The sequence below is a fragment of the Scyliorhinus canicula genome, chromosome 18, assembly GCF_902713615.1.
Source record: "Scyliorhinus canicula chromosome 18, sScyCan1.1, whole genome shotgun sequence".
Lineage (NCBI taxonomy): Eukaryota > Metazoa > Chordata > Chondrichthyes > Carcharhiniformes > Scyliorhinidae > Scyliorhinus > Scyliorhinus canicula.
Window position 1 is genome coordinate 23,323,888 of NC_052163.1, and position 26,411 is coordinate 23,350,298.

Genomic DNA, 26,411 nt, shown 5'->3' on the forward strand with positions numbered 1-26,411 from the left:
TTTGTGCAGAGGGCAGTACCTACTGAAACCGCTCCACCCAAGGCTGGTGATATGGTTCATTCCTGAACCAAACAGGTCGATTAGTGTTTCATAATGTCTGGTGGGCTAGATTTGCTACATAATATATGACTGGCCTACAGTATCAAGAAAACAGACTGACCCCCATTGCCCCATTATTGCAACTCACCAGAGATAAAAGGTGCGGAGTCACAGTTTGAGCATCGTCTCTGTTAGAACGTTAAGAGCCAAAGGCGAATTATATAATTGAATCAATTGACAAATGAACAATAAAGCAGTACCTGTTGATGTAACTCTCTGCTCCGTGTCACAGACATTTCTTTTTCCTGCAAGGTGTTTGTATACCGCATTAATATCTGATAATTCTCCTCCTTCAGACGAATCATTTCATTGTGGTGACGATTCCAGTCCACCTTAATCCTGCTCAGGTTCGCTTCAGCTGCCTTCAGACCCTTGAGCTCAGTCACCAGTTTCTGGTTTTGCTCTTCCAAACTTTGCACTTTCTCATGCAGCCGATGTTTGTGGCATTTCTCTTCCCCGAGCCACTTCTGAGCCTTCATCACTTCATTCATTAGAAATTGAATCAAACCCAAATTTCCTTTCTCAACTACAACAAAACAAAGTAGACCGGGTCATTTTGTTCTTTCTTAAATGCTTGTTGTCAGAATGCTTTACATTAGAGTATAACTGTGATGTGTACTAGTCTTGCCAAATACTACACCTCAATGACCAGAATGTCTACGTGACCAATACTCTATGTGTGTGGGTTCAAAGCATTGGCTCTCTATAAACAAAGAAATAAGAACTTTGCAGGCCTCAAATCGAATGATGACAATACTTGGCTTTCAGAATTGCAGTTGGAAATATGATTATTATCTAAGAATCGGAGGCGGGATTCTCCCATCCCACGGCAGAGTGTCCACGCCGTTGTAAATGCCGTCGCATTTTACAACGGCATGAACGGCCCGCTGCCAGGAGAAATTCTGGCCCCTACAGGGGGCCAGCACGGCGCTGGAACGGTTCACGCCGCTCCAGCTGCCGATTCCGGCGTGAACTGTGCGCCGCGGAATCCGCGCATACGCAGTGGCGCTGGCGCCAATGTGTACATTTGCGGTGGCCCCCTTCAACGCGCTGGCTCAGACACATGGTGCAGGAGTAGAGGGGCCGGCGTGTAGGAAAAGAGGCCAAGGGACAGAGTGGCCGGCCCGCCGATCACTGGGGCCCGATCGTGGGCCAGGCCGCATTGGAGCCCCCCCCCCCCCCCCCCCCCCCCCCCCCCGGGGTGAGAACCCCCCCACAGGCCGCCACCCGAGCAGGTGTGGACGGCGGCGGCGGGACTCAGCATTTTAACTACGGCCGCTTGGCCCATCCCGGGCCTAGAATCGGCGGGCCAGCCACGTAGAGCGACTCGCGACTGACGCTGCGCCAACTATGCCGGCACCAATGCCCGAGAATCGTGTGCCGGCATCGGGGGGGGGGTCATGGCCTGGTCGCAGGGATTCTCCGGCCTAGCCCCGGGCTGAGAGAATCCCGCCCCGGATTTGTTTTATGAGCTTAAATTCCATTGTCATACTTGGCTATGATGTCTACAATTTGTTACAGCAGCTGCAGTTTTGTCTCATTTTTGCATTGTTTATGACACATTTAACATAGTTCTTATAAATATGTAAGCATGATGGCTACGGGCTAATTTTAAAAATGAAAGTTGATTTGTACTATCTACAAGACTGCATTTAATGGCCAGTCTATTTGTAGGCTAGGAAAACAGTTGTGTTGATGGATGAATAGAATATTGTTATCACTGATAATAGTGATACTATTTGCATTATTCAAATAGTTACTATTTTTACTGAGACTGGGTTATGTTCAATAAACTATCCTTTCCAAAAAAAAACGGCATGATTGTGTCTTTTATGGTCACACCACAAAAACAGTTAAACATTCATGGAATTGGCAAGGATAACCGTTTCAAAAGAAAGAACAGCTGCAGTCGATTGAGGTCGTAACAACCCCACCACTCCCTTTGCATACAATAGACGTGGATACACCATCTGCTTTTCTCTCTTCTCCTTTCCCATAATCCAGGCCCCTAAACACTCTTTCCAGTGTTTCCCTCAATTTAGCATATCGTTTAGTGTTCAATTCTGGTCGCCACACTACCAGAAGGATATGGAGGCTTTAGAGAGGGTGCAGAAGAGATTTACCAGGATGTTGCCTGGTATGGAGGGCATTAGCTATCAGGAGAGGTTGAATAAACTCAGTTTGTTCTCACTGGAACGTCGGAGGTTGAGGGGCGACCTGATAGAGGCCTACAAAATATTAGGGGCATAGACAGAGTGGATAGTCAGAGGCTTTTTCCCAGGGTAGAGGGGTCAATTACTTGGGGGCATAGGTTTAAGGTGCGAGGGGCAAGGTTTAGAGGAGATGTACGAGGTAAGTTGTTTACACAGAGGGTAGTGGGTGCCTGGAATTCGCTGCCGGAGGAGGTGGTGGAAGCAGGGATGATAGTGACGTTTAAAGGGCATCTTGACAAATACATGAATAGGATGGGAATAGAGGGATACGGACCCAGGAAGTGTCAAAGATTTTAGTTTAGACAGGCAGCATGGTCGGCACAGGCTTGGAGGACCAAAGGGCCTGTTCCTGTGCTGTACTTTTCTTTGTTCTTTGATTCTTTGTATTCACTACTTACGATGAGTTCTCTACACCCAGGAGGCCAAACGCAGGTTGGGTGATTGCTTTGCAGAACATCTCCATTTAGTCTGCAAGCAGACCGTAAGCTTCGAGTTGCTTATCATTTGAATTCTCTGCCCCATTCCCACCCTGACGCTCTATTCTTGGGCTCTTACACTATTCCAATTAAGCTCAGTGTTAGGTTGAGGAGTGATTAGGAATTTGAAGCCTTCTGGACTCCACAATGAATTTTGAAATTTCTGCCCGTACCTCTGCCCCCGTTTTTTCAGGCAGCAGAGATTGATAATGATTCTGCTGTTGCCATTCACACTCACTTTGGACACAGTTTTTTGTTTCTTCACTTGTCCTATCTCCACCTCTTTTTGTCTTTCACCACTGTCCCTTTAGCTATTTAATCTTTCCTGCCATCCACCAAATCATAGGTTCTCACCTCCCCCAGCCTTTGTACTTGCTTAAAACCTGTTACAGCTCAAACTCTTTAACCTCAGATGTTTTCTCTATTGCCCTCTCCACTCTTGCTGCCTGATCTGCTGAGTATTTCCAGCATCTTCTGTTTTTATTTTAATATAATTTCAATTTTGCCGTAAACTGCTTCTAAGTAACTTAGCTAAAACTTTGCAAGTGTGTCAAGATGGGATGTAAATACAAACACACTTGTGAAAAGATGATTGTTTTTAAAAATAAATTTAGAGTACCCAATTCGTATTGTTCCAAATTAAGGGACAATTTAGTGTGGCCAATTCACCTACGCTGCACATCTTTTGATTGCGAGGGTGAGACCCATGCAGACACGGGGAGCATTTGCAGACGCCACATGGACAGTGACCCAGGGCCGGCATCGAACCTGGGTCCTGGGCGCCGTGACGCAACAGTGCTAACCACTGCACCACCGTGCCGCCCTGAAAAGATGATTATTAATTTGCTTTTGTGACACAACAACTCATCATAAAGAACCAGGCAGTAAAGAGAAGGGTGTGTCCATGTAGTGTGAAGAAAGGAGAGGAAGGATATACTTTTATAAGTTTGCAAATGCAAGTGAAAGAGATTATCCAGATATTATCAAAATTAGAGTTATCCCATCTTTTGAATAGATGTTTAAAGATGCTCTGCGCAGCGAAATTACAATTTTTGCCCCCTCCTTTTTCCTGGCAATATTCTTCCATCCCTGAGCAATTAGGATTAGAAAGCTGGTGTTATCTTTCTCCCAAGTCTATTTGTGATTGCCAGTTTGCTGAGCTAGCAGAGTTTAGCCAGGCAGCATTAAAAATGTTATAATTGGTCTCGATGGAGGGAAGATCTGCTGGGAGTTCCCACTCCTGATTTCTATTCAGTGACTTGCGCTATAAGTGGATGTGTGTGCATACCGGGTGAGAGCAGAATTTGGCTCAGTAATAATGCTTTAGTCAGTCAGTCTGCTGACCTCGCTGTCTCAGCAGACAAGTCATGAATGGCCACTTGAAACAACACCGCTGCAAGAGCTAATAACGTTCAAGGAAGGAAACAGGCGAAAGGGGAGAAAATAAATATCCCAAAGTGAGTTTTTGCATCTTAACAAGGGACCACTATTATTAAAACAAAGCAGAGAGGTTGTTGGTGCAGTTTGATAAACAACTTACTAAGCTCCCATCAAAAGGGCAATCTCATCTTCAGGCTGCTTTTCAAGATATTTTGTTAGGCAACAGGGAAGATATTTGTAAATGGCCCATCCTTTGTGAGGAGAGATTCAAATCTGGTGAAGAATTTGCATTGAGCATGTTCTCTAAAATGCTGGAGTAACACAAGGTACCTGCAGGGGGCAATGTTAGCTTGTGCATGCAGCCCTGTCACTGGGATCAGGGAAGTAGGATGATGAGATTACTACAAAGTACAAACAGAACATAACCAGTTCTTTATTAATTAGAAAATGGAGTTCAGCCGAATTGTTGGAAAGTACAGGCTGATGCCGTTCCCAGAATGTCTCAGCTGAGCCAATGTTTTAGGGGAGGCAATGTCATTTGACGATTAATCCAGAGACCCAGGGTAATGTGCTGGGGGCCCCGGTGCGAATCCCACCTTGGCAGATGGTGAAATTTGAATTCAATAAAAATCTGGAATCAAAAGTCTAATGATGACCATGACTCCATTGTTGATTGTGCTTACCCTGGTCTGGTCTGGCCTACCAGTGACTCCAGATCCATAGAAATGTCGTGTGTGGTCAACAAACCCTGGCCCACCTGTTTGTGGAGGGGAGGTTCGCGAGCTTGGGGGAGTTCGTTTGGGCTCCCCCCGGGAACATGTTTAGGTACATGCAGGTGAGGGCGTTTGTCAGGCAGCAGGTGGAGAGGTTCCCCTTGCTGCCCCCACGTGGGGTACGGGACAAGGTGCTCTCGGGGGTGTGGGTTGGAGGAAGGAGGATTTCGGACACATACCGGGTAATACAGGAGGTAGACGAGGCCTCGGTGGAGGAACTGAAGGGGAAATGGGAAGAGGAGCTGGGTGAGGAGATTGTGGAGGGAACGTGGGTGGATGCCCTGGAGAGAGTGAATTCCTCTTCCTGTGCGAGGCTTAGCCACATACAGTTCAAGGTGCTGCATAGGGCCCACATGACTGGGACGAGGATGAGTAGGTTTTTCGGGGGTGAAGACAGTTTTGCTAGGTGCTCGGGGAGCCCAGCGAACCACGCCCATATGTTTTGGGCGTGCCCAGCGCTGGGGAAGTTTTGGAAGGGGGTAGTAAGGATGGTGTCGAGGGTGGTGGGATCCAGGGTCAAGCCAGGCTGGGGACTCGCAATTTCTGGGGTTGCAGTGGAGCCGGGAGTGCAGGAGGCGAAAGAGGCCGGTGTTCTGGCCTTTGCATCCCTAGTAGCCCGGCGGTGGATCTTGCTCCAATGGAAGGATGCGAGGCCCCCAAGCGTGGAGGCCTGGATCAATTATATGGCGGGGTTCATTAAATTGAAGAAGGTGAAATTTGCCCTGAGGGGATCAGTACAAGGGTTCTTTAGGCGGTGGCAGCCTTTCCTGGACTTCCTGGCGGAACGGTAGGGAAATAGGCCCGGGGGGGGGGGGGGGGGGTTTGGTTCGGTGGGAGGGAGAACTGTGTACATGGGTTTGTGGGATGTGGCGGGTGTTATCTCTTTCCCTTTTGTTGTTTGGGTGTTTTTTTGTTTTTTGTTTTATTTGCAGTTGTTTTTGAAGTTGGGTGGGTGTTGTTCTTGGGTTTTTACCGTGGTTGTTCTGTTAATATTGTTGTGATGTTTATATTTTGGAAAAATCTTAATAAAAATTATTTAAAAAACAAAACCAAACCCTGGCCCAGCCAGCGCTGCCCACATCCCAAGAGCGAATAAAAACATTTTTCAAAAGTGAATCAGGCAAACACAATGGCCTACAATTTCCAAGCTCCAGGCATCATAACTGGGAAGTACCCCAAAGATGCGCTGGCGAACCCATCCCAGGTAAAGAATTGCCTGACAATTTCCCGGGAGCTTATTGTTCAACTGGCCTGCAAGGGGAACCATCATAAAGTAAGATATAAATCACAAACTTTGCTTGGTTCAGTGTTATGCGGCACGGTTGCACAGTGGTTATCACTGCTGCCTCTCACCGCCAGTGACCTGGGCTCGATTGCGACCTCGGGTGTCTGTATGGAGTCTGCACATTCTCCCCGTGTCTGTGTGGGTTTCCTCCGGGTGCTCCAATTTCCTCCCACAGTCCAAAGATGTGAAGGTTAGGTGGATTTGTCATGCTAAATTATCCCAAGTGTCCAATAATTGGGTGGGAATACAGGGATAGGGCGGGGGTTTGGGCCTAGGTTTGGTGACCGTTCGAAGGGTCGGTACAGACTCGATGGGCCAAATGGCCTCCTTCTGCACTGTAGGGATTCTATGATTCTTGCAGTAATGGGTACCCAGAAAAGGTTCACAGAATTAAAACCACTTCTAACTTCTGGTTGACTGTAATACTGACCACCCCCTCTCTTCTACCCCTCTGACCCCAACAGCATGCCTCCCCCCACCCTCCATGGGATATCCCAGACTAACCCCCCCCCCACAAGACTAACCCCCAAACTACAGTGGGACCCCCCCCCACTAAGCGACTCTCCCTCCCCCCCAAACTTGAACTGCCATCCCCTCAACCACCTTTCCCACCCCCCCCCACTGACCACCTGACCACGTGACTCCCCCCCCCCCCCCAACTGCCCGACTCCCCCTCACTCAAATTCTACCCATTGACCTTACGAATGTTGCTTCTCCCTAGCTTCTTAAAGTGGCTGGACCTTTAATTCACGGCAGCTAGTGCTGTAAAAAAAGAAGACCGTGGTTTCCTAACCCTCAACACAAGGCCCTGGGCACCTGCTGCACGGCCCTGTTCTTGCCCAGTGAGTAAGGAGCAACTTCATTTCCAAATAACTAGGTCGAAACGGAATGGCAATCCAACTCAGACTGCCGCTTCATGGAAGCCACAGGCCTTTATATTGTATCCATCAATGTGAAATGTTAGAATTCCCCCCCCACCCAATTCATTTATTTTCTTGAATAGAGCCTATCTGCATATGACAACATGAAATAGAATGCAGCTCAGGCCTATTTCTGCACTGTTACTAATATTTTCTCACTATGTTGTGTGATTATTTGTTTGTACTTTATAAATAGAGAAAAACTATGTTGGATTAAAACAAGTAGTCATTTATTTACACGGTGACCTTACTGATTGCAGAACCTTGCAGCACCAGACGATGGAACTTGGGTTAACAAGGAGTCAGCAGAATTGCTAATTACAGCCGTCATTATATTGGAATATCAGACAGGTGCATGGTACTTCCACAAAACAGGGCTCGCATTTAGATAGTGCTTTCCTCAATCCCCAGATATATCAGGGCCTTTACAGCAATGAAATACTCACTGTGGTAACGTAGGAAGCACAGCAGCTAATTTGAACACAGCAACCTGCCACAAACTGCATTAAGATATTGGGCAGATAATCTGTTCTATTGCGAGGACACCAGGGTTAGCTACCGCGCTCTTCTTCAAAATTGAGCCATGGGATCATTCCCATCCACCCAATCAGGCAGATGGGGCCTCACATTAATAGCTCATCCAAAAGACAAAAACACCGACGGCACGGTGATTAGCACTGCTGCCTCACAGCGCCAGGGACCTGGGCTCGATTCCGACTTTGGCCGACTGTCTGCGTGGAGTTTGCACGTTCTCCCCATGTCTGCATAGGTTTCCTCCGGGTGCTCTGGTTTCCTCCCACAGTCCAAAGGTGTGCAAGTTAGGTGGATTGGACATGTTAAATTGCCCCTTAGTGTCCAAAGGTTAGGTGGCATTGTGCGGATAGGGCTGGGTAGGATGCTCTTTCTTTTAAAAAAAAATTTAGAGTACCCAATTCATTTTTTCCAATTAAGGGGCAATTTAACGTAGCCAATCCACCTATCCTGCGCATCTTTTTTGGGTTATGGGGGTGAAACCCACGCAAACACGGGGAGAATGTGTAAATTCCACACGGACAGTGACCCAGAGCCGGGATCGAACCTGGGTCCTCGGCGCCGTGAGGCAGCAATGCTAACCACTGTGCCGCCGTGCTGCCCGAGGATGCTCTTTCTGAGGGTCGGTGCAAACTCAATGGGCCGAATGGCCTCCTTCTGCACAGTAGGGATTCTATAATTCTACCTTCACCAGTGCAATGTTTCCTCAGTACTGCACTGGAGAGTTAGCCTTGATTTTATGTGTTCATGACCTGCGGTGGGACTTGAACCAGGAACTTTGTGACTCAGAGGCAACAGTGCTGCTCACTGAGCCTAGCTGACACTAAGGCTGGAATTTGCCAGCCCCTCACCTCAGTGGGATCTTCCAGTGTCACATTCTTGCCAGCAGTCAGATAAGATGAGAGAGAGAGAGAGACATACAGAGCAATTCTTGTGTTCCACATAGAAGTTGGTTCAGAAAAATGTCAGTGGAAATTCAATGGAAGATCATAATACCCTCTCACAGTTATTGCATGGTCTAATTGCAAGAGTGGGCAATGGGAATAACTAACATGATAAAGAGGAATGTGCTTAAGAAATGAACCTTACCGAGTATGCTGCTACAATCTCTGGTGGGTTCCTTGCCGGTTATTAATGTATAAATTTCAGGATTATAAAACCCTAAAGACTCCAGAAAGGCAACACCTCCTTTCTTTCCCCGAGTTCTTAAGAGATCGAGCATATACCCTGGAGATAAAATTAACACATTAATGATCTTTAACTGCCTAGGCTAATGAATTCATTTTCCAACTAGTGACTAGTTGAAGGACCAATATTCAATAATAGTAAAAATAAGCTCAAAAATAAAAGTGCCGCCATTTCAAATGACTTGACTTTGCTCCTCCCATAGATCAATGATTTTTATCCCACTGGTTAGCTGACCTCAGACAGGCCAATGGTACAGGCACTGTGACTGATCCTAATGTTTGTGGTTTCGGAAGGGGGGGGGGTGGACATCAGTTTTCCATTCCTGGCTTGTTTCCAGCGAAACCTGATGGATCATTCCGTGAATTTAGAACATGGAATCCGGAATGAGAAAAGGCCATTCAGCCTTCCTATCAGTGATCTGTTAAATGCGGGATTGACAACCTGAATTGCGGAAAAAGCGCAATAGGGCCGCAGAATAAAAGCAGGTCTCAAGTTATTTCATCAGAGCCAGAATACATAGCTGGGTCAGCAGAACGTTTCAAATAAAGACTTCCTTCTACAAACTTGCAACAAGAGGATCAGATTGTGCGCTGGGTATAAACAAAGGCCCCTCACATCTGGGGCCTACGTTTTTAACTCCCGCTCAGACTGTGTATTAGCCGCAAATCTCTCTGTAGAATGAGATTTTGGCAGCCTCAAAACAGCACATAATTGGCTGTAACTTGGCACTAAATTGCCAGTTGCACTCAGAGAAACTGAAGGATGGCTGACATGAAAAGTGCCTCACTAATGTATCTAACTATGCCACATCTAACCTAAAAGTGCTTGATGAAATGGAAAGTATTCTGCTCCCGAGCAAGTAAAGCTAATTTAGTTTTTTTTATACCCCCCCCGCCCCCCCCCCAGTCCACATCAGCACAATTTTCAGAAATGCGCACTTACCGGTTCTCATACACCGGTGTTTAAGGTGAGGAGCAAAAAGAATCTCTTCCTCATCTGTCTCCCCAATGACATGGCACTGACGCAAGAAGGGTGTGACGTGGCAGGGCCGAACCTTGGTGGTGATTATGTGGCGCTGGCTCTCAATCAGGTCCCAGATTGAATCCTCATCTAGGTCCTTTATTTCCTTGTCATCTGAGGCTACTACATCCATGATGAATCAAGACTAGAAAAGGAAAAGTTAAAGATTATAGATCTACAAACACATATGCATTCATTACATACTATACTTGGCATGTGAAGCATGGGTTTCATTGAAAACTTAGAATGATCTGTTATTGTTGGAGGTAGTGCTGTGATCGGTACTTTCAGTACTACAGGTATCACACTGTGTGACATTGAATAGCTGCTATTTTATATGTAGACGCAGAACATATAATCGCAGAACTATTAGCTTGCATGGGCCTCTGAATTACTAGTCCGGTGGCAACTCTGCCATTATTTCCCCCCTGAAAATAAATGATGATATTGTGCCTCAGGCCTCACTTCCATCAGGTTAGTGAGCAACAGAGATCAATAGATTGCAGTGAAGCATGAGTTAGGATTGGTTTGTGGCTAATGTTTGTTAAGGACCGCAGGCGAGGAAGGACTGGGGGCAACTGGGAAACGAACGGATCAGGAAAGTATGTAGGTAGCATTAGCTTGGGGGAAGGAGCAGTGTGATTAGGCGTATGGCAGCGATTGGTATTCAGCAGAATCTGCATTCTATAAATGGGGGGGGGGGGGGGGGGGGGGGGGGGTCATGAGGAACTCTGGCTCAAGTGGGTATACTTTAACCACTCAGTTAATTGGGTGCAGCAAACAAGACGTCCCAGATGTGGGCTTTTGTGGCACATCAGGTGAGCTGCTGAGATGGATATATCATCTCCCCAGAGATTGTAAATATTGCGTCTCAATAAATAGGAGCTTATCTTATACGCTGGAATCCTTAAGGAATCGTGCCAGTTCCTAGTCTCTCCGTCTTCTATGTCTGTCTGTAATGATTCAGTTGTCAGGTGGGGAGGTAATCACAGTGTGCAAGGAGACAAAGAGAACAGAATCTCTTCCCCTGATATTGGGTGCTACATATAACATTTTCCATAGTCTCACTTTACTCAACACTATTTCATCATTGGCTCAAAGTTTCAAAAGCAGTAAATCAGAATTAAAAAGGTAGGAAACATGGATCAAAAACAGGAAAAATGGCCATAAACATGCCAATGGAAAGCAACAAGAAATTAATGGAACACCTAATTCAGACTCCTGTCCGAGTGACCTCAGACCCTAGGATCTACGTAAAATGTTCCGTGAGGTGCAGTGCTCGTCGACACTTGAAAGTACTAAGATCCCTTTGTGTGCATTTCCAAATCCGAGGGTGCGATCTAATGGCCATGGGGCGGTGGCGGGGGGGGGGGGGGGGGGGGGGGGGGGGGGGTCTCCCAGGCGATTGGAGGCCCCAGGGTGGTCAGCCTCTGGGCAGGGTGGTACCCTGACACTGCTGATGCCACATGGACACCTAGGCACTGCCACTTGGGCACCAGGGCAATACAACCCAGGTGCCACCTTGACACTCTCACCTGGGTGCCACCCTGGCACTGTCACGTGGGTGCCACCCTGGCACTGTCAGAGTGTCCAATAGCACTGCCAGTCTGGCAGGGGAACTGCCAAGGTGCCAAGTTGGCAGTGTCAAAGTTCCCAAGTAGCATCTTGCTCATGCCAGGGATTAGGCCCAGGGATGCCCTGTCCTTGTGAGGGGAGCTCAAGGATGCTCTACTCGGTAAATTGGGGCATTGGGAGGACCCAGGTGTCACATTGGGGGACCAAGAGATGGGGGTGCTCCGATCTCTTGCTGCACTGGTGAGTGGAGCACCTCAGTGCAGGAAATGAAGGTAAGTGCGGCCTCGGCTGGGCCTTCCCGCTGAGACCTGCAAAAAGAACAGTATCCCGTTTAATAGTAGGGTCTTTCTCGGCACTGGAAGCGCCCCAGGCTCCTTTCCAATGCTGCCCAATACCAAAACCACCTCCACTGCTGATGAATTAATTTCCCTGGTAAATGTGACGTGACATGATAACTCATTGTTATAAAAGTACTAACTCACGGTGACAGTGCCATGGGCCATCAACTAATTAGACATATGTATATAAGAGTCATGTCTGGATAACAGAAAAATATTTATGTGGCGGAGTTTCAGACTAATTATGTATGCATTTGGCTTGTCATTTTACTGCAGTTTCTTATTAGTCATCAATCTGGATGAGTCAGGACATTGTTACTACACGCCAGGAGCTGGGTGGGGGTATGATCAGAGCAGATGATGGAAACGATGACTGTACTTATCATTCGATGAACTATACATATGATTTGTGATAACATTTTCATATTCATCTGGATGATTACTGACTGCTTGGAAAAAAGGCAAAACTTGTCACAGCTTGCAGACATATGAAGCAGTGGCAGAAGGTGAAATGTGTAATTTTTGCACCTGTGTCTGATTTTGCCATTGGTGAAATGAAGATCGACTTCTTCGTTTTTTCCGAATGTCTTTTTACCTCCCATTAAAGTTACGTTTCCCAAGGGTCTTTTCACTGACCTTGAAGAGTTGCAAAGTCGACGTTTGCACGTGCATGGTTGTTTGTGGGTTGTGGCTTCGGAACCCACACAACGTAACTGGGGCAGAATCCGCTCCATTGGACTCTGGGCTGGTTTAGCTCACTAGGCTAAATCGCTGGCTTTTAAAGCAGACCAAGCAGGCCAGCAGCACGGTTCGATTCCCGTACCAGGTGCCGGAATGTTATGGACATGGGAATAAGCATTTTTAAGATGGAGAGGATATGGTGACCGAAGCTCAGCTCTTCCAAATAGGATACTGATGTGATGGTATTGTGAACAGCGGTGAGAAAAGAGAATGTGGTGGAGGCCAAAGTAACATGGCAACACAAAGGCAGTGGAGAGGCTGAGGGAAGTAGTGGTGTGGGAGAGTTGAGTATTGTCCATGCACATGGGGACCCTGACATCATGCTTTTGGATGATGTCACCGAGGTGCAGCACGCAGATGAAAACTAGGAGGGAGCCAAGGATGGATCCTTGAGGTCGCCAGAAGTAACAGTGTGGAAAGGAGAAGAGAAACCATGAGATTCTCTGGCTATGACTGGATAGATAGGGAGGGAATGAGTTGAGGACAGATGCATTCAGCTGGACAATGGAGAAGAGGGGTTGGTAAAGAAGGATGATCTAGACAAGAGGGTTGAAGAATGTAGAGAGATAGAGAAGAATGAGGATGCATAGTGCTACACTATCAAAGTAACAGAAAATGTAACTGATGACTTTGAAAAGGGCTGTTTCAATGTCGTGGCAGGGTTGGACACCTAATTGGAAGGGTCCAAACCCGCAGAAAAGATGGACACTTAATTTGGTGTTGATGACATGCTCAAAGACCTTGTTTGTAGATGGGGCGTTGGTTTGTAGATGGAAGGATCAAAGGAACTTTTTTGTTTAAAAAGATGATGGCGGATTTGAAAGGGAGAGGGGCAATATTTGAGGGGCAGGAACCATTAATAATATCAGCTAAAATGGGGGAGCAGAAAGGAAATTCCCAGCAGTCAGTGAGAATAAAGTCAAGTAGTCTCACATTATAGCACGTGACCAAGGTGAACTTGGAAAGGGCACAAGGATAGATAGGAGAGAAACTAGAGAAGAGGAGATAAGAACTAGGCCAAGAAAGGAATGCAGCAGGGGCAGATAAATGGCAGGTCTCAATCTTAGTGACCACTAGGTCTATGAGGTCCTCATGTTTATTTTTGGAGGCGAGGATGGAGGGAGCACGGAAGATGGGTTTAAGAAGATATTTGGTAGGAGAAATAAGCTGGGGCTAGTTTTAAATTTGAGAATAATCATGAACATTGCACAGTTTTGGCAGGGGAGGATAAAGAAGGACAGGAAGCTAGTGAGCTGTGGGGAGAGAGGGCAAAGTGGGTTAAGACGATGGTGGAAACCATCAAGGATGAGAAGATCAGTTCTAAAGACGACGGAAGTAGTAAAACGATGATATCGCAGAGAGAAACTCACAATGGTGCTTTGGTGATCAGTAGAACACAAGGATTTTAAAGGAGAAATGAGAAATGAGATGGGAGGCATTTGGTGGAGAAGAAGATACTAGAGAAATAAAGGGACGGACTAAGATTTCAGCCAAAAAGGTCAAATCGCCATCACAACAGTTTTGGATGAAGTAAATGGTGGAAGGCACAACAATGCAGGGGGATCAGGAAGCTCGTAAATGGACAGCTATTCTGAAAGATGGTTGGCGCAGATTATTGATCTACTCACAGAGTCCATAGATCCATAGAATCCCTGCAGTACAGAAGGAGACCATTCAGCCTATCGAGTCTGCATCGACCCTCTGAAAGAACAGACAACCTAAGCCCACTCCCCCACCCTATCCTCGTAACTGTCGTTAACCTGTCCATGTTTGGACACTAGAGGGCAATTTAGCATGGTCAACCCCAATCCTAACCTGCACATCTTTGGACTGTGGAAGGAAACCAGAGCATCCGAAACGGAGGAAACCCACGCAGACACGGCGAGAATGTACAAACACCATTCAAACAAACAGTCAAGGCCTGAACTGAACCCGGATCCCTGGCACTATGAGGCAGCAGTGCTAACCACTGTGCCATCGTGCTATCCTTGTCATGGGATCACTAATGGGAGGGCTAAGTGCGATGGAAAGGAGGTTAGTTAGACCAGCCTTTGGCAGATATGCTGGGTGAGGTAGCTGGCAAGAGAGGATAGGACAGTTGGAGTTGCTCATAAGAAGGTATCCATATGGGCAGCAAGGTGGCACAGTGTTTAGCACTGCTGCCTCACAGCATCAAGGACCCGGGTTCAATTCCGGCCTTGGCTGACTGTGTGGAATTTGCACGTTCTCCCCGTGTCTGCGTGGGTTTCCTCTGGGCACTCCGGTTTCCTCCCACAGTCCAAAGATGGGCCGATTAAGAGGACTGGCCGTGATAAATTGCCCCTTAGTGTCGAAATTCTATGGGCCCTTTGGAGAATGGCAAGAAAAACACAAAGGTAAGCTGTGGGTTTATCTAACCCGGTCAAACCTCTGATTGCAGCAGAGAAATAAGATGACGAATGTTGAATGCTTAGGGTAGGCATATTTGGGGATGAAGGGCGGGTAGTGGGGAAAAGTACCTGAGAAGAGGGAAATAAAATGATGCATAATTAAGTAACATGAGAAGGAGGAGCCAGGGGAGAAGGAACTGAAAGGGAAATAAAAGAGAAAAAAGGAGGTAGGAGTGATAGGCTCTGGTTGGTAGTTCTATGGCAACCTCTGAAGCTAAAAAGAATTCTGAGGGATGGCTCAATCGAAACCAAAACTGGTAAATACAAACGGTTGCCATGCTAGCATTATTACTAGCTCTATCTGCTAGCTTGTTTGATATTCATGATATCACCTTTGGTACACAGTACAAGTTACTGGCCAAGGGTCCATTAACATTTTAGAGTTATTGGCCTGGGTGTTGTGGTAGAAATGTTGCTGAAACTGTCAGCATTCACTGTAATTACCCTCTGAAAAGCTACTTCTGGAGTCTGTACATGTGCAGATAAACATGGAAATTCATATGTTTCAGTGATTCCATGCATCCCTTTAGGGTGAATGTTGAAGATTTCCCAGCCCGTCAACTTCCACTCTTATGGTACTGGTTTGGCTGTATAGACCCTTGTGAAAGTTGCACCTTGTTGAATGAGTTGTAATTGACAGAGAGTAGGAATAAATGGGTGTTTTTCTGATCGGCAAGCTGTAACTAGTGGTATGCCAGGGGGGAATCAGTGCTGGGCCCTTAACTATTTACAATCAATATCAATAACTTGGATTAAGAGACCGATTGTACAGAAGCTAATGTCAGAGCCTGGATGTGAAGACACAGACTAGGATGCTTTTGGTAGAGACAGGTCCAACATATATGTGTGTGAAATGCATGTGCATCCTCAGTTTCCATTCTCTATTCAGATTGTCGATGTGTAATTTGTACCAGTAAGCTGTTTCAAAGGTAGTCAATGGTTTGGTTACCATGTTTCAAGATTACCGCTTTACCTTAAGTGCCGATACTTTTCCTGGGTTTCTCCATGCTTTCTGTCCTTCTCTTTAATAATACGCCATGTCCTTGGGCTTGAAATCCATCTCTGACGGCCAGACTCGATACACCAAAGCTCTCCTGATTTTTCTTTCCTGAAACCTTCACCTTAAATGCTCTCCTCCCTCCCTACACGGCATTCAACCCATCTGCAGGAATTGAATTAATAGTGGTCCCTTCCAAAGCCAGGGGCTGGTCCCGCAGTGACGGTATCCTTGGATTCCCGCCATAAGTTAATTGATAGTGGCTGTAGTCCCCAGCAACCTTGAGCATGTATTTTTGAATGTATTGCCCAAGCTAAAGTAGTTGTCAATTAACAATTCAAGTAGTCAGCTAAAATTTTTCAAAGCATTTTGTCAATCACGACATTTCTCACATATCCCATTGCTAAAAGGATTTGTTGCTGCGGCTGCGTGCGTTGGTTATTCAATTTTTTACACATACACCTGAATTCATTATTGGCAAATTCTCTTCTATTGCCTGTTTAGAATCTAACTGGTGCTCCAGACCCTGTTCCTATCTGTCACTATTTTATCAATAATCACTCTGTGGTCTTCACCATACATTACCATTGACAGACTAAAGCTAGTTCTACGCCCACAAAATGTACTTCTACAAAATGTACATCTACAAAATGTGGGAGGAAATTATTTTTAATCCCATATTTGACGTCCATCTGATATAGTTTATTTTTAATTTAGAGTACCCAATTATTTTTTTTTCAATTAAGGGGTAATTTAACAAGGCTAATCCACCAACCTGCATATCTTTGGGTTGTGGGGGTGAAACCCACACAAGCACGGGGAGAATGTGAAAACTCCACACGGACAGTGACCTAGAGCCAGGATTGAGCCTGGGTCCTCAGCGCCGTGAGGCAACAGGGCTACTCACTGCACCACCGTGCTGCCCTTTCCATCGCTATAGTTTTATTAAAGTATCTCACCCTCTTGTATCTTTTACAAATACCATGAGCGGGATTCTCCCAGCCCTGGGCCGGTATGGAGAATCTCCACAATCGGGCCAAGCCACCCCGATGCCGGCATGCGATTCTCCACAGAGCGGAGAATCGGCGCCATTGGCACCGCCGTGGTTGGCACGGCACCGGTCGCGGGCCGCTCTCCGCGGCCGGCCCGCCGATTCTCCGGCCCGTAAATAAAAAAACAAGTCCCGTCGGCACCGTTCTCTCCTGCTCTGAGCCGGCGGGACCTCAGCGTTGAAGGGTCGGATGGCAGCCTGTGGGTGGGTCCGACCCTGGGGGGGGTCTCCAATGTGTCCTGGCCCGCGATCAGGGCCCACCGATCAGTGGGCCTTCCTCTCTGACTGGGGGCCTCCTTTCCTACGTGCCGGCCCCTGTAGTCCTGCGCCATGTTGCGTCGGGGCCGGCGACTTGAAGGAGGCCACTGCGTATGCGCGCGTTGGCGCCGGTGCCACTGCGCATGCGCGGATCCCGCGGTGCACAGTTCGCCCCCCTGCAGGGGCCAGAATTAGTCCTGGCAGCGGCCCATTCACGCCGTCGTAAAACGCGACTGCGTTTACGACGGCATGGACACTCAGCCGCGGGATTGGAGAATCCTGCCCCATATTTTTCATTATTATTCTTGACAAGTCTCATGTATTTCTCATCCAGTACCCCTGCATCCTTTAACAAAATCTTCAAGCTATGGACAGAGGGATGTGCAAATTGCCGATGTAGTGTAGTAGTAATTTCCTTCTTCTCCTTTATATCCCGATCCACAGCTGCCATTGATACCTCTTTAACATTCTGTCTAGAGATAATAGGACTTAAAAGGAATAATGTCCTGAATGTGTAAATTGCAAATCTATAGATCTCCCAAAAACAATCACTTTATCATGCTCCATGTCCAACTTCATTTGGGCCTATTTCATTGAAGGTTTACTTAACAAAATCAGTACTGATAAAGTGATTCACCTCTGCTATTTTATACAGCATTGTCATTCTTTAGCGATTTGGACATGCTGCCATAACTGAACTGAAGACTGCACCCCTCATTGCCGGGATACCTATGTGCCGGCAAGAGACCGGAATATCCCGCCGGCGTGAACAGCTGGTAAATCCGACCTATGTTGCTGGATGAAAGGAGATGCCCCTTGACTTGGCATCAATTTCAAACTGATGTCGAGAAAGCGGAAATCCATGCGTCAGAGATCACGAGATCTTTGTGGGCATGTTTCTTTGAGGTCAATGATGTGTTGTGTAGCTTCACCGCTGACCATAAAATCCAGGTCATTGTCTCAGATACATAGTATATAATGGTTGCTTTTTAATGTTCTGTAATGTAAACATAAATATTTGCTGGAAAGGAATGACTTTGATGTCTTAAGGATTTTTCATAGATTTATGCAACATTTATTTTGTAAGTGTAACTGAACACCGGGAAGAATCAGCCCTGGCTATACAGTCTGCTCCTGATAATGTGAAGTCCCATTTTGTTTCTATATTAAAAGTTGAATTTGAAGTAAGCTATGCAAATAACATGCTAGGTGGGAACTTGGTGTGTACCCGTAACAGCTAATTTGGATGAAGTAACTTTTGGTTATTAGCACAAAAGCAAAATCCAGCAGATGCTGGAAACCTGAAATAAGTTGTGAAAATGCTGGAAATGCACAGCAGGTGTGGCAGCATTTATGGAGAGAAAAATGGAGTTGATGTTTCAGGTCAATGAACTTTAGTTCTGGTGAAAGGTCACCGACCTGAAGGGTTAACCGTTTTTCTCTCCACAACTGGTGAATATCCCCAATATTTTCTCCTTTTAGTTCTAATAGCAGATTGTCCACACTTCTACAATTAAGTTAATTGACATCCAAACCAATACCTGTGCTATGTGTGTGCTGCTCTCCATCTAATAAAGTTGTAAGTGCAAGTTCTTTCCAAAGATACAAATCCAATGCTCGACAGATCTGCCACATGGATCTCTGCTGTTCCAAGAGGAGCTGGAGGTAAGTCTGCTGCCATGAAAGCATTTGAAAGGTTCAAATTTGCTTTTAAAATGATTAATTCTAAATAGCATCTGGCTACTTCATTAAGGTGACACATTGGGTTAATTTCTCAATAATTCAATCTTTATTGTCACAAGTAGGCTTACATTAACACTGCAATGAAGTTACTGTGAAAAGCCCCCTAGTCGCCACATTCTGGAGCCTGTTCGGGTACACAGAGAGAATTCAGAATGTCCAAATTACCTAACAGCACGTCTTTCGGGACTTGTATGAGGAAACCGGGAGCGCCGGGAGGAAACCCACGCAGACACATGGAGAATGTGCAGACCCTGCACAGAAAGTGACCCAAGCTGGGAATTGAACCTGGGATCCTGGAACTGTGAAGCAACAGTGCTAACCACTGTGTTACAGTGCCTGCATAATACCTGTACAAAGAATTACTGCAGAGACAGTGATCCAAGTTGGGAATTGAACCTGGGACCCTGGAACTGTGAAGCAACAGTGCTAACCACTGCGTTACCGTGCCTGCATAATACCTGTATAAAGAATTACATTATTTTATCTGTAGAGGAGATGACCATCCTGAAAGCTGCTCACAAAACATCATGAAAGTCGAGGTTTCGCAGAGGTGTCAGGGTTCAAGGCTGCACCATTCAAATTTGTCAGTTCAAATGAAGGAAAGGCGACCAATACAAGAAATGCTGGATAAACCCAGCAAGTCTGGCAGCATCTGTGAAGAGAGAGAAAAACACAGTTAACATTTCGAGTCCATATGGACTCAAAATAACAACTGTGTGTTTCTCTCTCCACAGATGCTGCCAAACTTGCAGAGTTTATCCAGCATTTCCTGTTTTTGTTACAGTTTTCCAGCATCCGCAGTATTTTATTTTTATTTGAAAGTTGGTCAAACCTCTGGCACTTCCTCAGGGTAAGAGTGACCTACATGGAGGCAAGTGGGTGTGGTGACAAAACAATCCGATTGTAGATTTGAACTGATTGTTGGACATTTTAATCCCTGCTATCTAAATTTAATCCTTCCTACTTATGTTTTCAAAACTGAACCTGCGGGGATTTCCAGTGTTACGGCACAATGAAAATGAAAATCGCTTATTGTCACAAGGAGGCTTCAAATGAAGTTACTGTGAAAAGCCCCCAATCGCCACATTCCGGCGCCTGTTCGGGGAGGCTGGTACGGGAATTGAACCGTGCTGCTGGCCTGCCTTGGTCTGCTTTAAATGTGTCCCGAGTTGGTTGCCCTCTTTTCTGCAAGAGGGCAGCAGTAGACTGATCATTCTCATCTACTTACTCCGATAGCAGTGGCCAAGTTGTGAACTTGGTGCGGCCGCATTTGGAGTATTGCGTGCAGTTATGGTCACCGCATTATAGGAAGGATGTGGAAGCATTGGAAAGGGTGCAGAGGAGATTGCCTGGTATGGAGGGAAGATCTTATGAGGAAAGGCTGAGGGACTTAAAGCTGTGTTCGTTTGAGAGAAGATGGTTAAGAGGTGACTTAATTGAGGCATACAAGATGATCAGAGGATTAGATAGGGTGGACAGTGAGAGCCTTTTTCCTCGGATGGTGATGGCTAGCATGAGGGGACATAGCTTTAAATTGAGGGGAGATAGATATAGGGCAGATGTCAGAGGTAGGTTCTTTACTCAGAGAGAGTAGTAGGGGCGTGGAATGCCCTGCCTGCAACAGTAGTGGGCTCGCCAACATTAAGGGCATTTAAATGGTCATTGGATAAACATATGGATGATAAGGGAATGGTGTAGATGGGCTTTAGAGTGGTTTCACAGGTCGACGCAACATCGAGGGCCGAAGGGCCTGCACTGCGCTGTAATGTCCTATGTTCTATGTAACTATTTAATCAAGCTTGGTTATTTTGTTTCCTTTCTCTTTCACACTAAGGCAATAATTTACCATTTATGAATGGCACCGCAAGACAGCTCTGCTTATTGTGATTCTTGTCAAAGGTGATCATTGTTTTAAATGTTGAAAACAGCGCTCTACACTACCCCAATATAATTTTTCAGTCTCGCTCCAAGAGGCGGCAAGAACACAGATCAAAGTAAACCAAAATCACTCAGTAGGGGTTGAGTACCATAAGTTCATTGTTGGGAATATGGCAATGTATCTGGTCTGCCTTGTCCCAGCCCCAGGAATACTTTTCTTTCAGTGGACATCAACATGTTATCCTGAGCAGTAATGAAAATGTGCAATTTAGAAATAGAATGACAGACCAAAGATATCCCATAAGACCATAAGATACAGGAGCAGAATTAGGCCATTCAGCCCATCAAATCATGGCTGATATGTTTCTCATCTCCATTCTCCGGCCTTCTCCCCATAACCCCTGACCCCCTTATTAATCAAGATCCAATCTATTTCTATCTTACAAACGTTCAGTCATTTGGCCTCTACAGTATAGGACATGCCATCGGGCAGATATGTATGTACCTAAGATGAATGAATTCAATATTAACACTTTGAAATCAGGATTCTTATCACAAACTTATGTAATAGTGCTGAACTAACTTTCCATTTCATTCATTTAACAGCATCAATTATTAACAACTGATGACTATAATACAAATCTCCACTCTAACTTCGGTTTTTACCAGATTTTAGGCAAATCTCAGGACTGCCCAGATGCCTCAGTCAATAGAATCAGTAAGCAGGGATCTCCTTGACATCGTGTCAATATCACTCCAGAGCTGGCAGAGCACAATAAGAGTTATTTGGGCAACAAACCTTCCCTTTGTTTTCCCGTCAGGAAATGGCAAACTTCCACTCCACACCAAACACTGATGACTTAGCTGAGGTTAGGAAATTGTCTTGTGACGAACCATAGGTGTGGACAGGCAATCTGCCACTTATAAGACAACACATTGGTACACTAATATTGTTTACTACTTAAGTTACATTTTTATTAATTAAGTAACTCGATAAAGTAACACAATTGCTTGTCTAAAATCATATTTTCTTTTGGCAGGAGCCCCGGTTGATTGCAAACATAGGTACTCAATGGTATGTAGATGAGCATCAGAAATGCTTACTTGAGTCACAGCCAAGCCAAGAATAGCAAACCTGCTTTATTAGCCTTCTGGTTGTGTAGAATCACCGATTACTTGCTATCTTGCGAATGATAAAAATCGCACAAAGTATTCCACTTACGGTAAAAAGATCTTCACAGTTCCTGAGTATTCCTGGCCAAGTGCTCGACTGCAGAACAAACGGTTCACCTGCCACCTTCCTAAGAGGCACAACTGCAGAAGAGAGATATCGAGGCAGAGAGAGAGAGAGAGAGAGAATAAAACAAGGAAGTAAATACCTTCAGGAAATAAAGACCTGCTGTAGATTAACTCTTCAAGAACCTAAACCATTAAGAGACTTGGTAAATAGTCACTTTCTCCCCAATGGACATTGTGGAAAATCTAAATTTTCTGTATTTTTGATTTTGGCCGCGCACATAGACCAGAATTCTCCGGCCGTGGGGAATCTCTGTTCTCACTTGCAGCGCTCCCTTGCCTGTAGATTTCCCGTGGCGCGGGGTGACTTCCATAAGAAATCCCATTGTTAAGCGGTGGGGGGGCCTGGGGGGAGGGGGACGGGGGACGGGACTGGAGAATCTCACCCATGATGTAGTGAAAGTGAGTGTGACATGGCCAATAATCAAACCCTTCCTCGCGTGGGGGCAGCGGGGGGGGGGGGGGGGGGGGATTGGAGGGGAGGTTAAAATCAACAAATTTTACAGAACAGCAATTTGATACTTCATGCTGGTTTCTGAGTGTGATCCACAGAGCCATTCCCCAGACCTTTTCCCGCATCCCTTAATTTTTCAATTTTGAAATACTTATCGATTTCTCCCTCAGAGGGAAATGCAGATTCTACACCCTTCCACTGTCTCAGGGAAGGCTTTCAGATTCTGACAATCGTTTGCTTAAAAAAAAAAATTCCCCTAACCCTCCCTAACCTAACTCTGTTTGATGTGAAATTTTGCACATTAGTTACCGACTATCAGTGAGCACTGAGTGTGAGAACTGACTCATTGCCTTCTGATCCTAATCATGCAGTGTCTACTGACTTCTTTATAGTTTTCGGAAAAGGCATTGCACAGGCAGGATAATACAATCAATTCTGAAGATCTCTCAACACACTTGTACCTCCCTTCAGTCAAGCACATCCCCTCAGTCAAATATTTCAAATGTTTATGCATACGGTGTGCATCAATCGTTTTGCACTGACTTTACAGTTCGAAATAAGGTGACGGCAATACATATGTATTTTGGATGCGTGGGAATTTGACTAGGCTAGCACAGCAGTAAATGCACACACATTCCACATATTGACTCTACTGAGCAGAGGTGCACATGCGATACCTGCCACGCTCAGAGACTTATACTTCATTATTATAATGACAATTAAAACAAAAAAAAACAAAACAAGATCACACACAAATTATTAGTAACACCAGAAACCAAAGCCCTGCTAAATCCTCTTTCCAAACCAACACAACATGTGCATTTGTGACAAATCGCTGTGGGAATTAGAAAGTGACTGTGCAGCCACAACAAAAGAGTCCATTTTTAAAGCCTTTTTCAAAATGCAAGTATTTTCATACCTGTCTCTATTCAAAACATTAAAGAATCGCACAGTCAGATACACAAAAATGCACCTTGTTTTTTTTTTTACCTTTCAAATAATAATCCTCTTTACCAAACCCAATCATGCAGAATGATGCCAGAATTCAAAGCCTCCTGTAAACCCTGCTGAGAAATTACAGCACCCACACAGTGCTGTCAGCCTATCTGTTGTGTTCCAGTCAGACTGTTGTAATTGTATTGTGGACTAGACTATGCTTGGGATTGCTTGAAAAGGCTGAGCTTTTATTTATGCTTTAGCCCGAAGCTGTGAGGAAAATGGGTGAAATACTGTCCTTTTTAAATTAAAAGAAACTGACAAGGATTTGTCTTTTTCTGTTTGAAATATGTGCATTCGTAAAATTATTTTATGTTGCCATTGAAATGTAATCTAATTCGTTGTTTACCTAGGGATAAATTTCCTTGGATCCTGGTCTCCCACCATAACTTTTCTGGAAGATTGGGGGAATTCTTAGAAGAAAATTGGGTAAATGAATATTCCAGAAGACAATCTCCTGTTCTTCGACTCAAGTTAGGGTAGGGTTTTTGGAGAACTTCCATGGAACCTCTTTCCTCTGGATTTTTAAAAACATTCCTGATCAGTTTTTACGGATTTTCACTACCGTGTAACTCACGGAACTTCCTGAAACCGAGCAGCCTTCCACAGCCTCATGAGATTTAGTTCCATGCAAATCTGCCATTCCCTGCTTCCCAATCCTGGAAGTGGGGATTTACTCTGGATTACGAGGGGTGGGATTCTCCGCGCCACCGCACCCGTATTCCGGTGCAGCGCGCCCCCACTGGCAGAGGGATTTTCCGTCCTGGAAGCCGACCAATGGGGTTTCCCATTGTGGGCACCCCCATGCCGTTGGGAAATCTGCGGGCGTGAGTGCGCTGCCAACGAAACGGAGGATGCTGCCAATGGAGAATCCAGCCTGAGGCTTACTTATGTGGTATATGTGGTACAGGTATAGGTGATCACTGAAATGACACAATAACTTGCATTTATTTGGCACCCTTATATAGAAAAACATCCAAAAGCACATCGCAAAGGCATTATTACACAAAAATGGATGGCAAGCCAAAGAATGAGATATTACGGGAGATGACCAAAAGTTGCATCATACAAGTAGGTTTTAAGGGTGGCCTTAAAAAGAAGGTGGTCGAGATGTTTGGCATGGGAAGACTAGAGCAAGGACCATGGGCTGGTTGTCAATGGTGAGATGAGGTTGAGAAGAGCACAATAATCTAGTGACAATGAAATGGAAATGTTAAGTGTAAATTTAAAAAAAAATAACATTTCGCATTGTTTTAAATAAGGTCTTTTCGTTAGTTTCTGCATTCTTGAGGATCAGTTGGGGGTTATTTATGTCTCAACCTCATTATTCCACTGTAAGCTAACGTCATGCCAGGATAATGATATTGGAAATAATATTGGAAATAATAATAATCTTTATTGTCACAAGTCGGCTTACATTAACACTGCAATGAAGTTACTGTGAAAAACCCCTGGTCTCCACATTCTGTCTGTTCGGGTACACAGGGGGAGAATTCAGAATGTCCATATTAGCGAACAAGCACATCTTTCGGGATTTGTGAAAGGAAACCAGAGCACTTGGAGGAAACGCACAGACACAGGGAGAACGTGCAGACTCTGTACAGACAGTGACCCAAGCTGGGAATCGAACCTGAGACCCTGGGGCTGTGAAGCAACAGTGCTAACCACTGTGTCACCGTGACGGAAACAATTTACTAATTAAAATAACAGCAAAAATATCTTTTCGTTCGCTGCTGTTTGGTGATATTGAAGTCTTGGATTTAAATGCGGCGGTTAATAATAGTAAGATGAATACGATTTGTTGTCCACAGTAACAGCTCAATTTTGTAAGGCAACAACTTCAAGTCTGTTTAATGGAATTTGCTTTTGTTCCACCACAACAAAGTTTATCAAATTGAGATCTGTGGACCCCAGTAGGCTTCCAAAGGAGTCTACAAGGCCATCAATTTCCTATGGGCGGAGCTTTAGGGCCCTCTCATAGGATGGGCGGGTCTGTAAAATAGTGAGTCATTCAAAAGTCCATTAACTTCGATGTGGGGATGCCGGCGTTGGACTGGGATGAGCACAGTGAGAAGTCTTACAACGCCAGGTTAAAGTCCAACAGGTTTGTTTTGAATCACTAGGTTTCGGAGCACTACTCCTTCCTCAGGTGAATCTAACTTTGCCATTAACTTTGTCAGGGCTGTAAAATCCCATTGGTGTAAAATTCCACCCTGTGGCTTTGTTTTCCTGGTTACTTACTGGCACCTTTTTTTTGTGTTTCTCAAAGTCTGTTCAAATCCTTATTTGAGTGAAACAATACAAATAAGAATAATATTAGCATAGCTGGCAAGTGCATCAGATGTTATCTCATAGGATTTCCTGCTGCCTATTTTTGCCCATCAGAATGCACAACCTTAAAGCAACATTGCATTATGTTAGCATAAAACAAAAAACAGGAGCAGGAGTCTTTGAGCCTACTCTGTCATTGAGAAAGATCATGGGCGGGTTTCTCCGACCCCCCCACCGGGTTGGAGAATCGGCGGGGGACGGCGTGAATCCCGCCCCACTGCTCCGACGGCGGCTGCCGAATTCTCCGCGGTCAGTTTTTGGGCGGGGGCGGGGATCGCGCCGCGCCGGTCGGGGGCCGTTGGCAGCGGTCCTCCCCGGTGATTCTCTGCGCCACGATGGGCTGAGCAGCCGCCTGTTTTTGACCAGTTCCGCCGGCATGGATTAGACAAGGTCCATACCAGTGGGACCTGGTTTTGAGGGTGGCTTGCGGAGTCCTTGG

General features: G+C 45.6%; 1 protein-coding gene across 4 annotated transcripts in view; it reads right to left on the minus strand.

Moving 5' to 3' along the window:
* The window catches only part of card14 (caspase recruitment domain family, member 14), a 98,428-nt gene that overhangs the window by 57,387 nt on the left and 14,630 nt on the right, over positions 1-26,411 (minus strand). For 2 of the 4 annotated variants that reach the window (XM_038777726.1, XM_038777729.1), the window contains exons 1-5: positions 23,636-23,742; positions 22,118-22,209; positions 9,808-10,030; positions 8,767-8,904; positions 300-625 (exon numbers count right to left, since the gene is read on the minus strand). In XM_038777726.1, the coding sequence (XP_038633654.1) occupies positions 300-625; positions 8,767-8,904; positions 9,808-10,018 (675 nt within the window). In that variant the 5' untranslated portion in view covers positions 10,019-10,030; positions 22,118-22,209; positions 23,636-23,742. Of the gene's footprint in view, positions 1-299; positions 626-8,766; positions 8,905-9,807; positions 10,031-22,117; positions 22,210-22,954; positions 22,973-23,635; positions 23,743-26,411 lie in introns of those variants that run through there. The other 2 variants (XM_038777728.1, XM_038777727.1) reach the window with 2 other exon arrangements.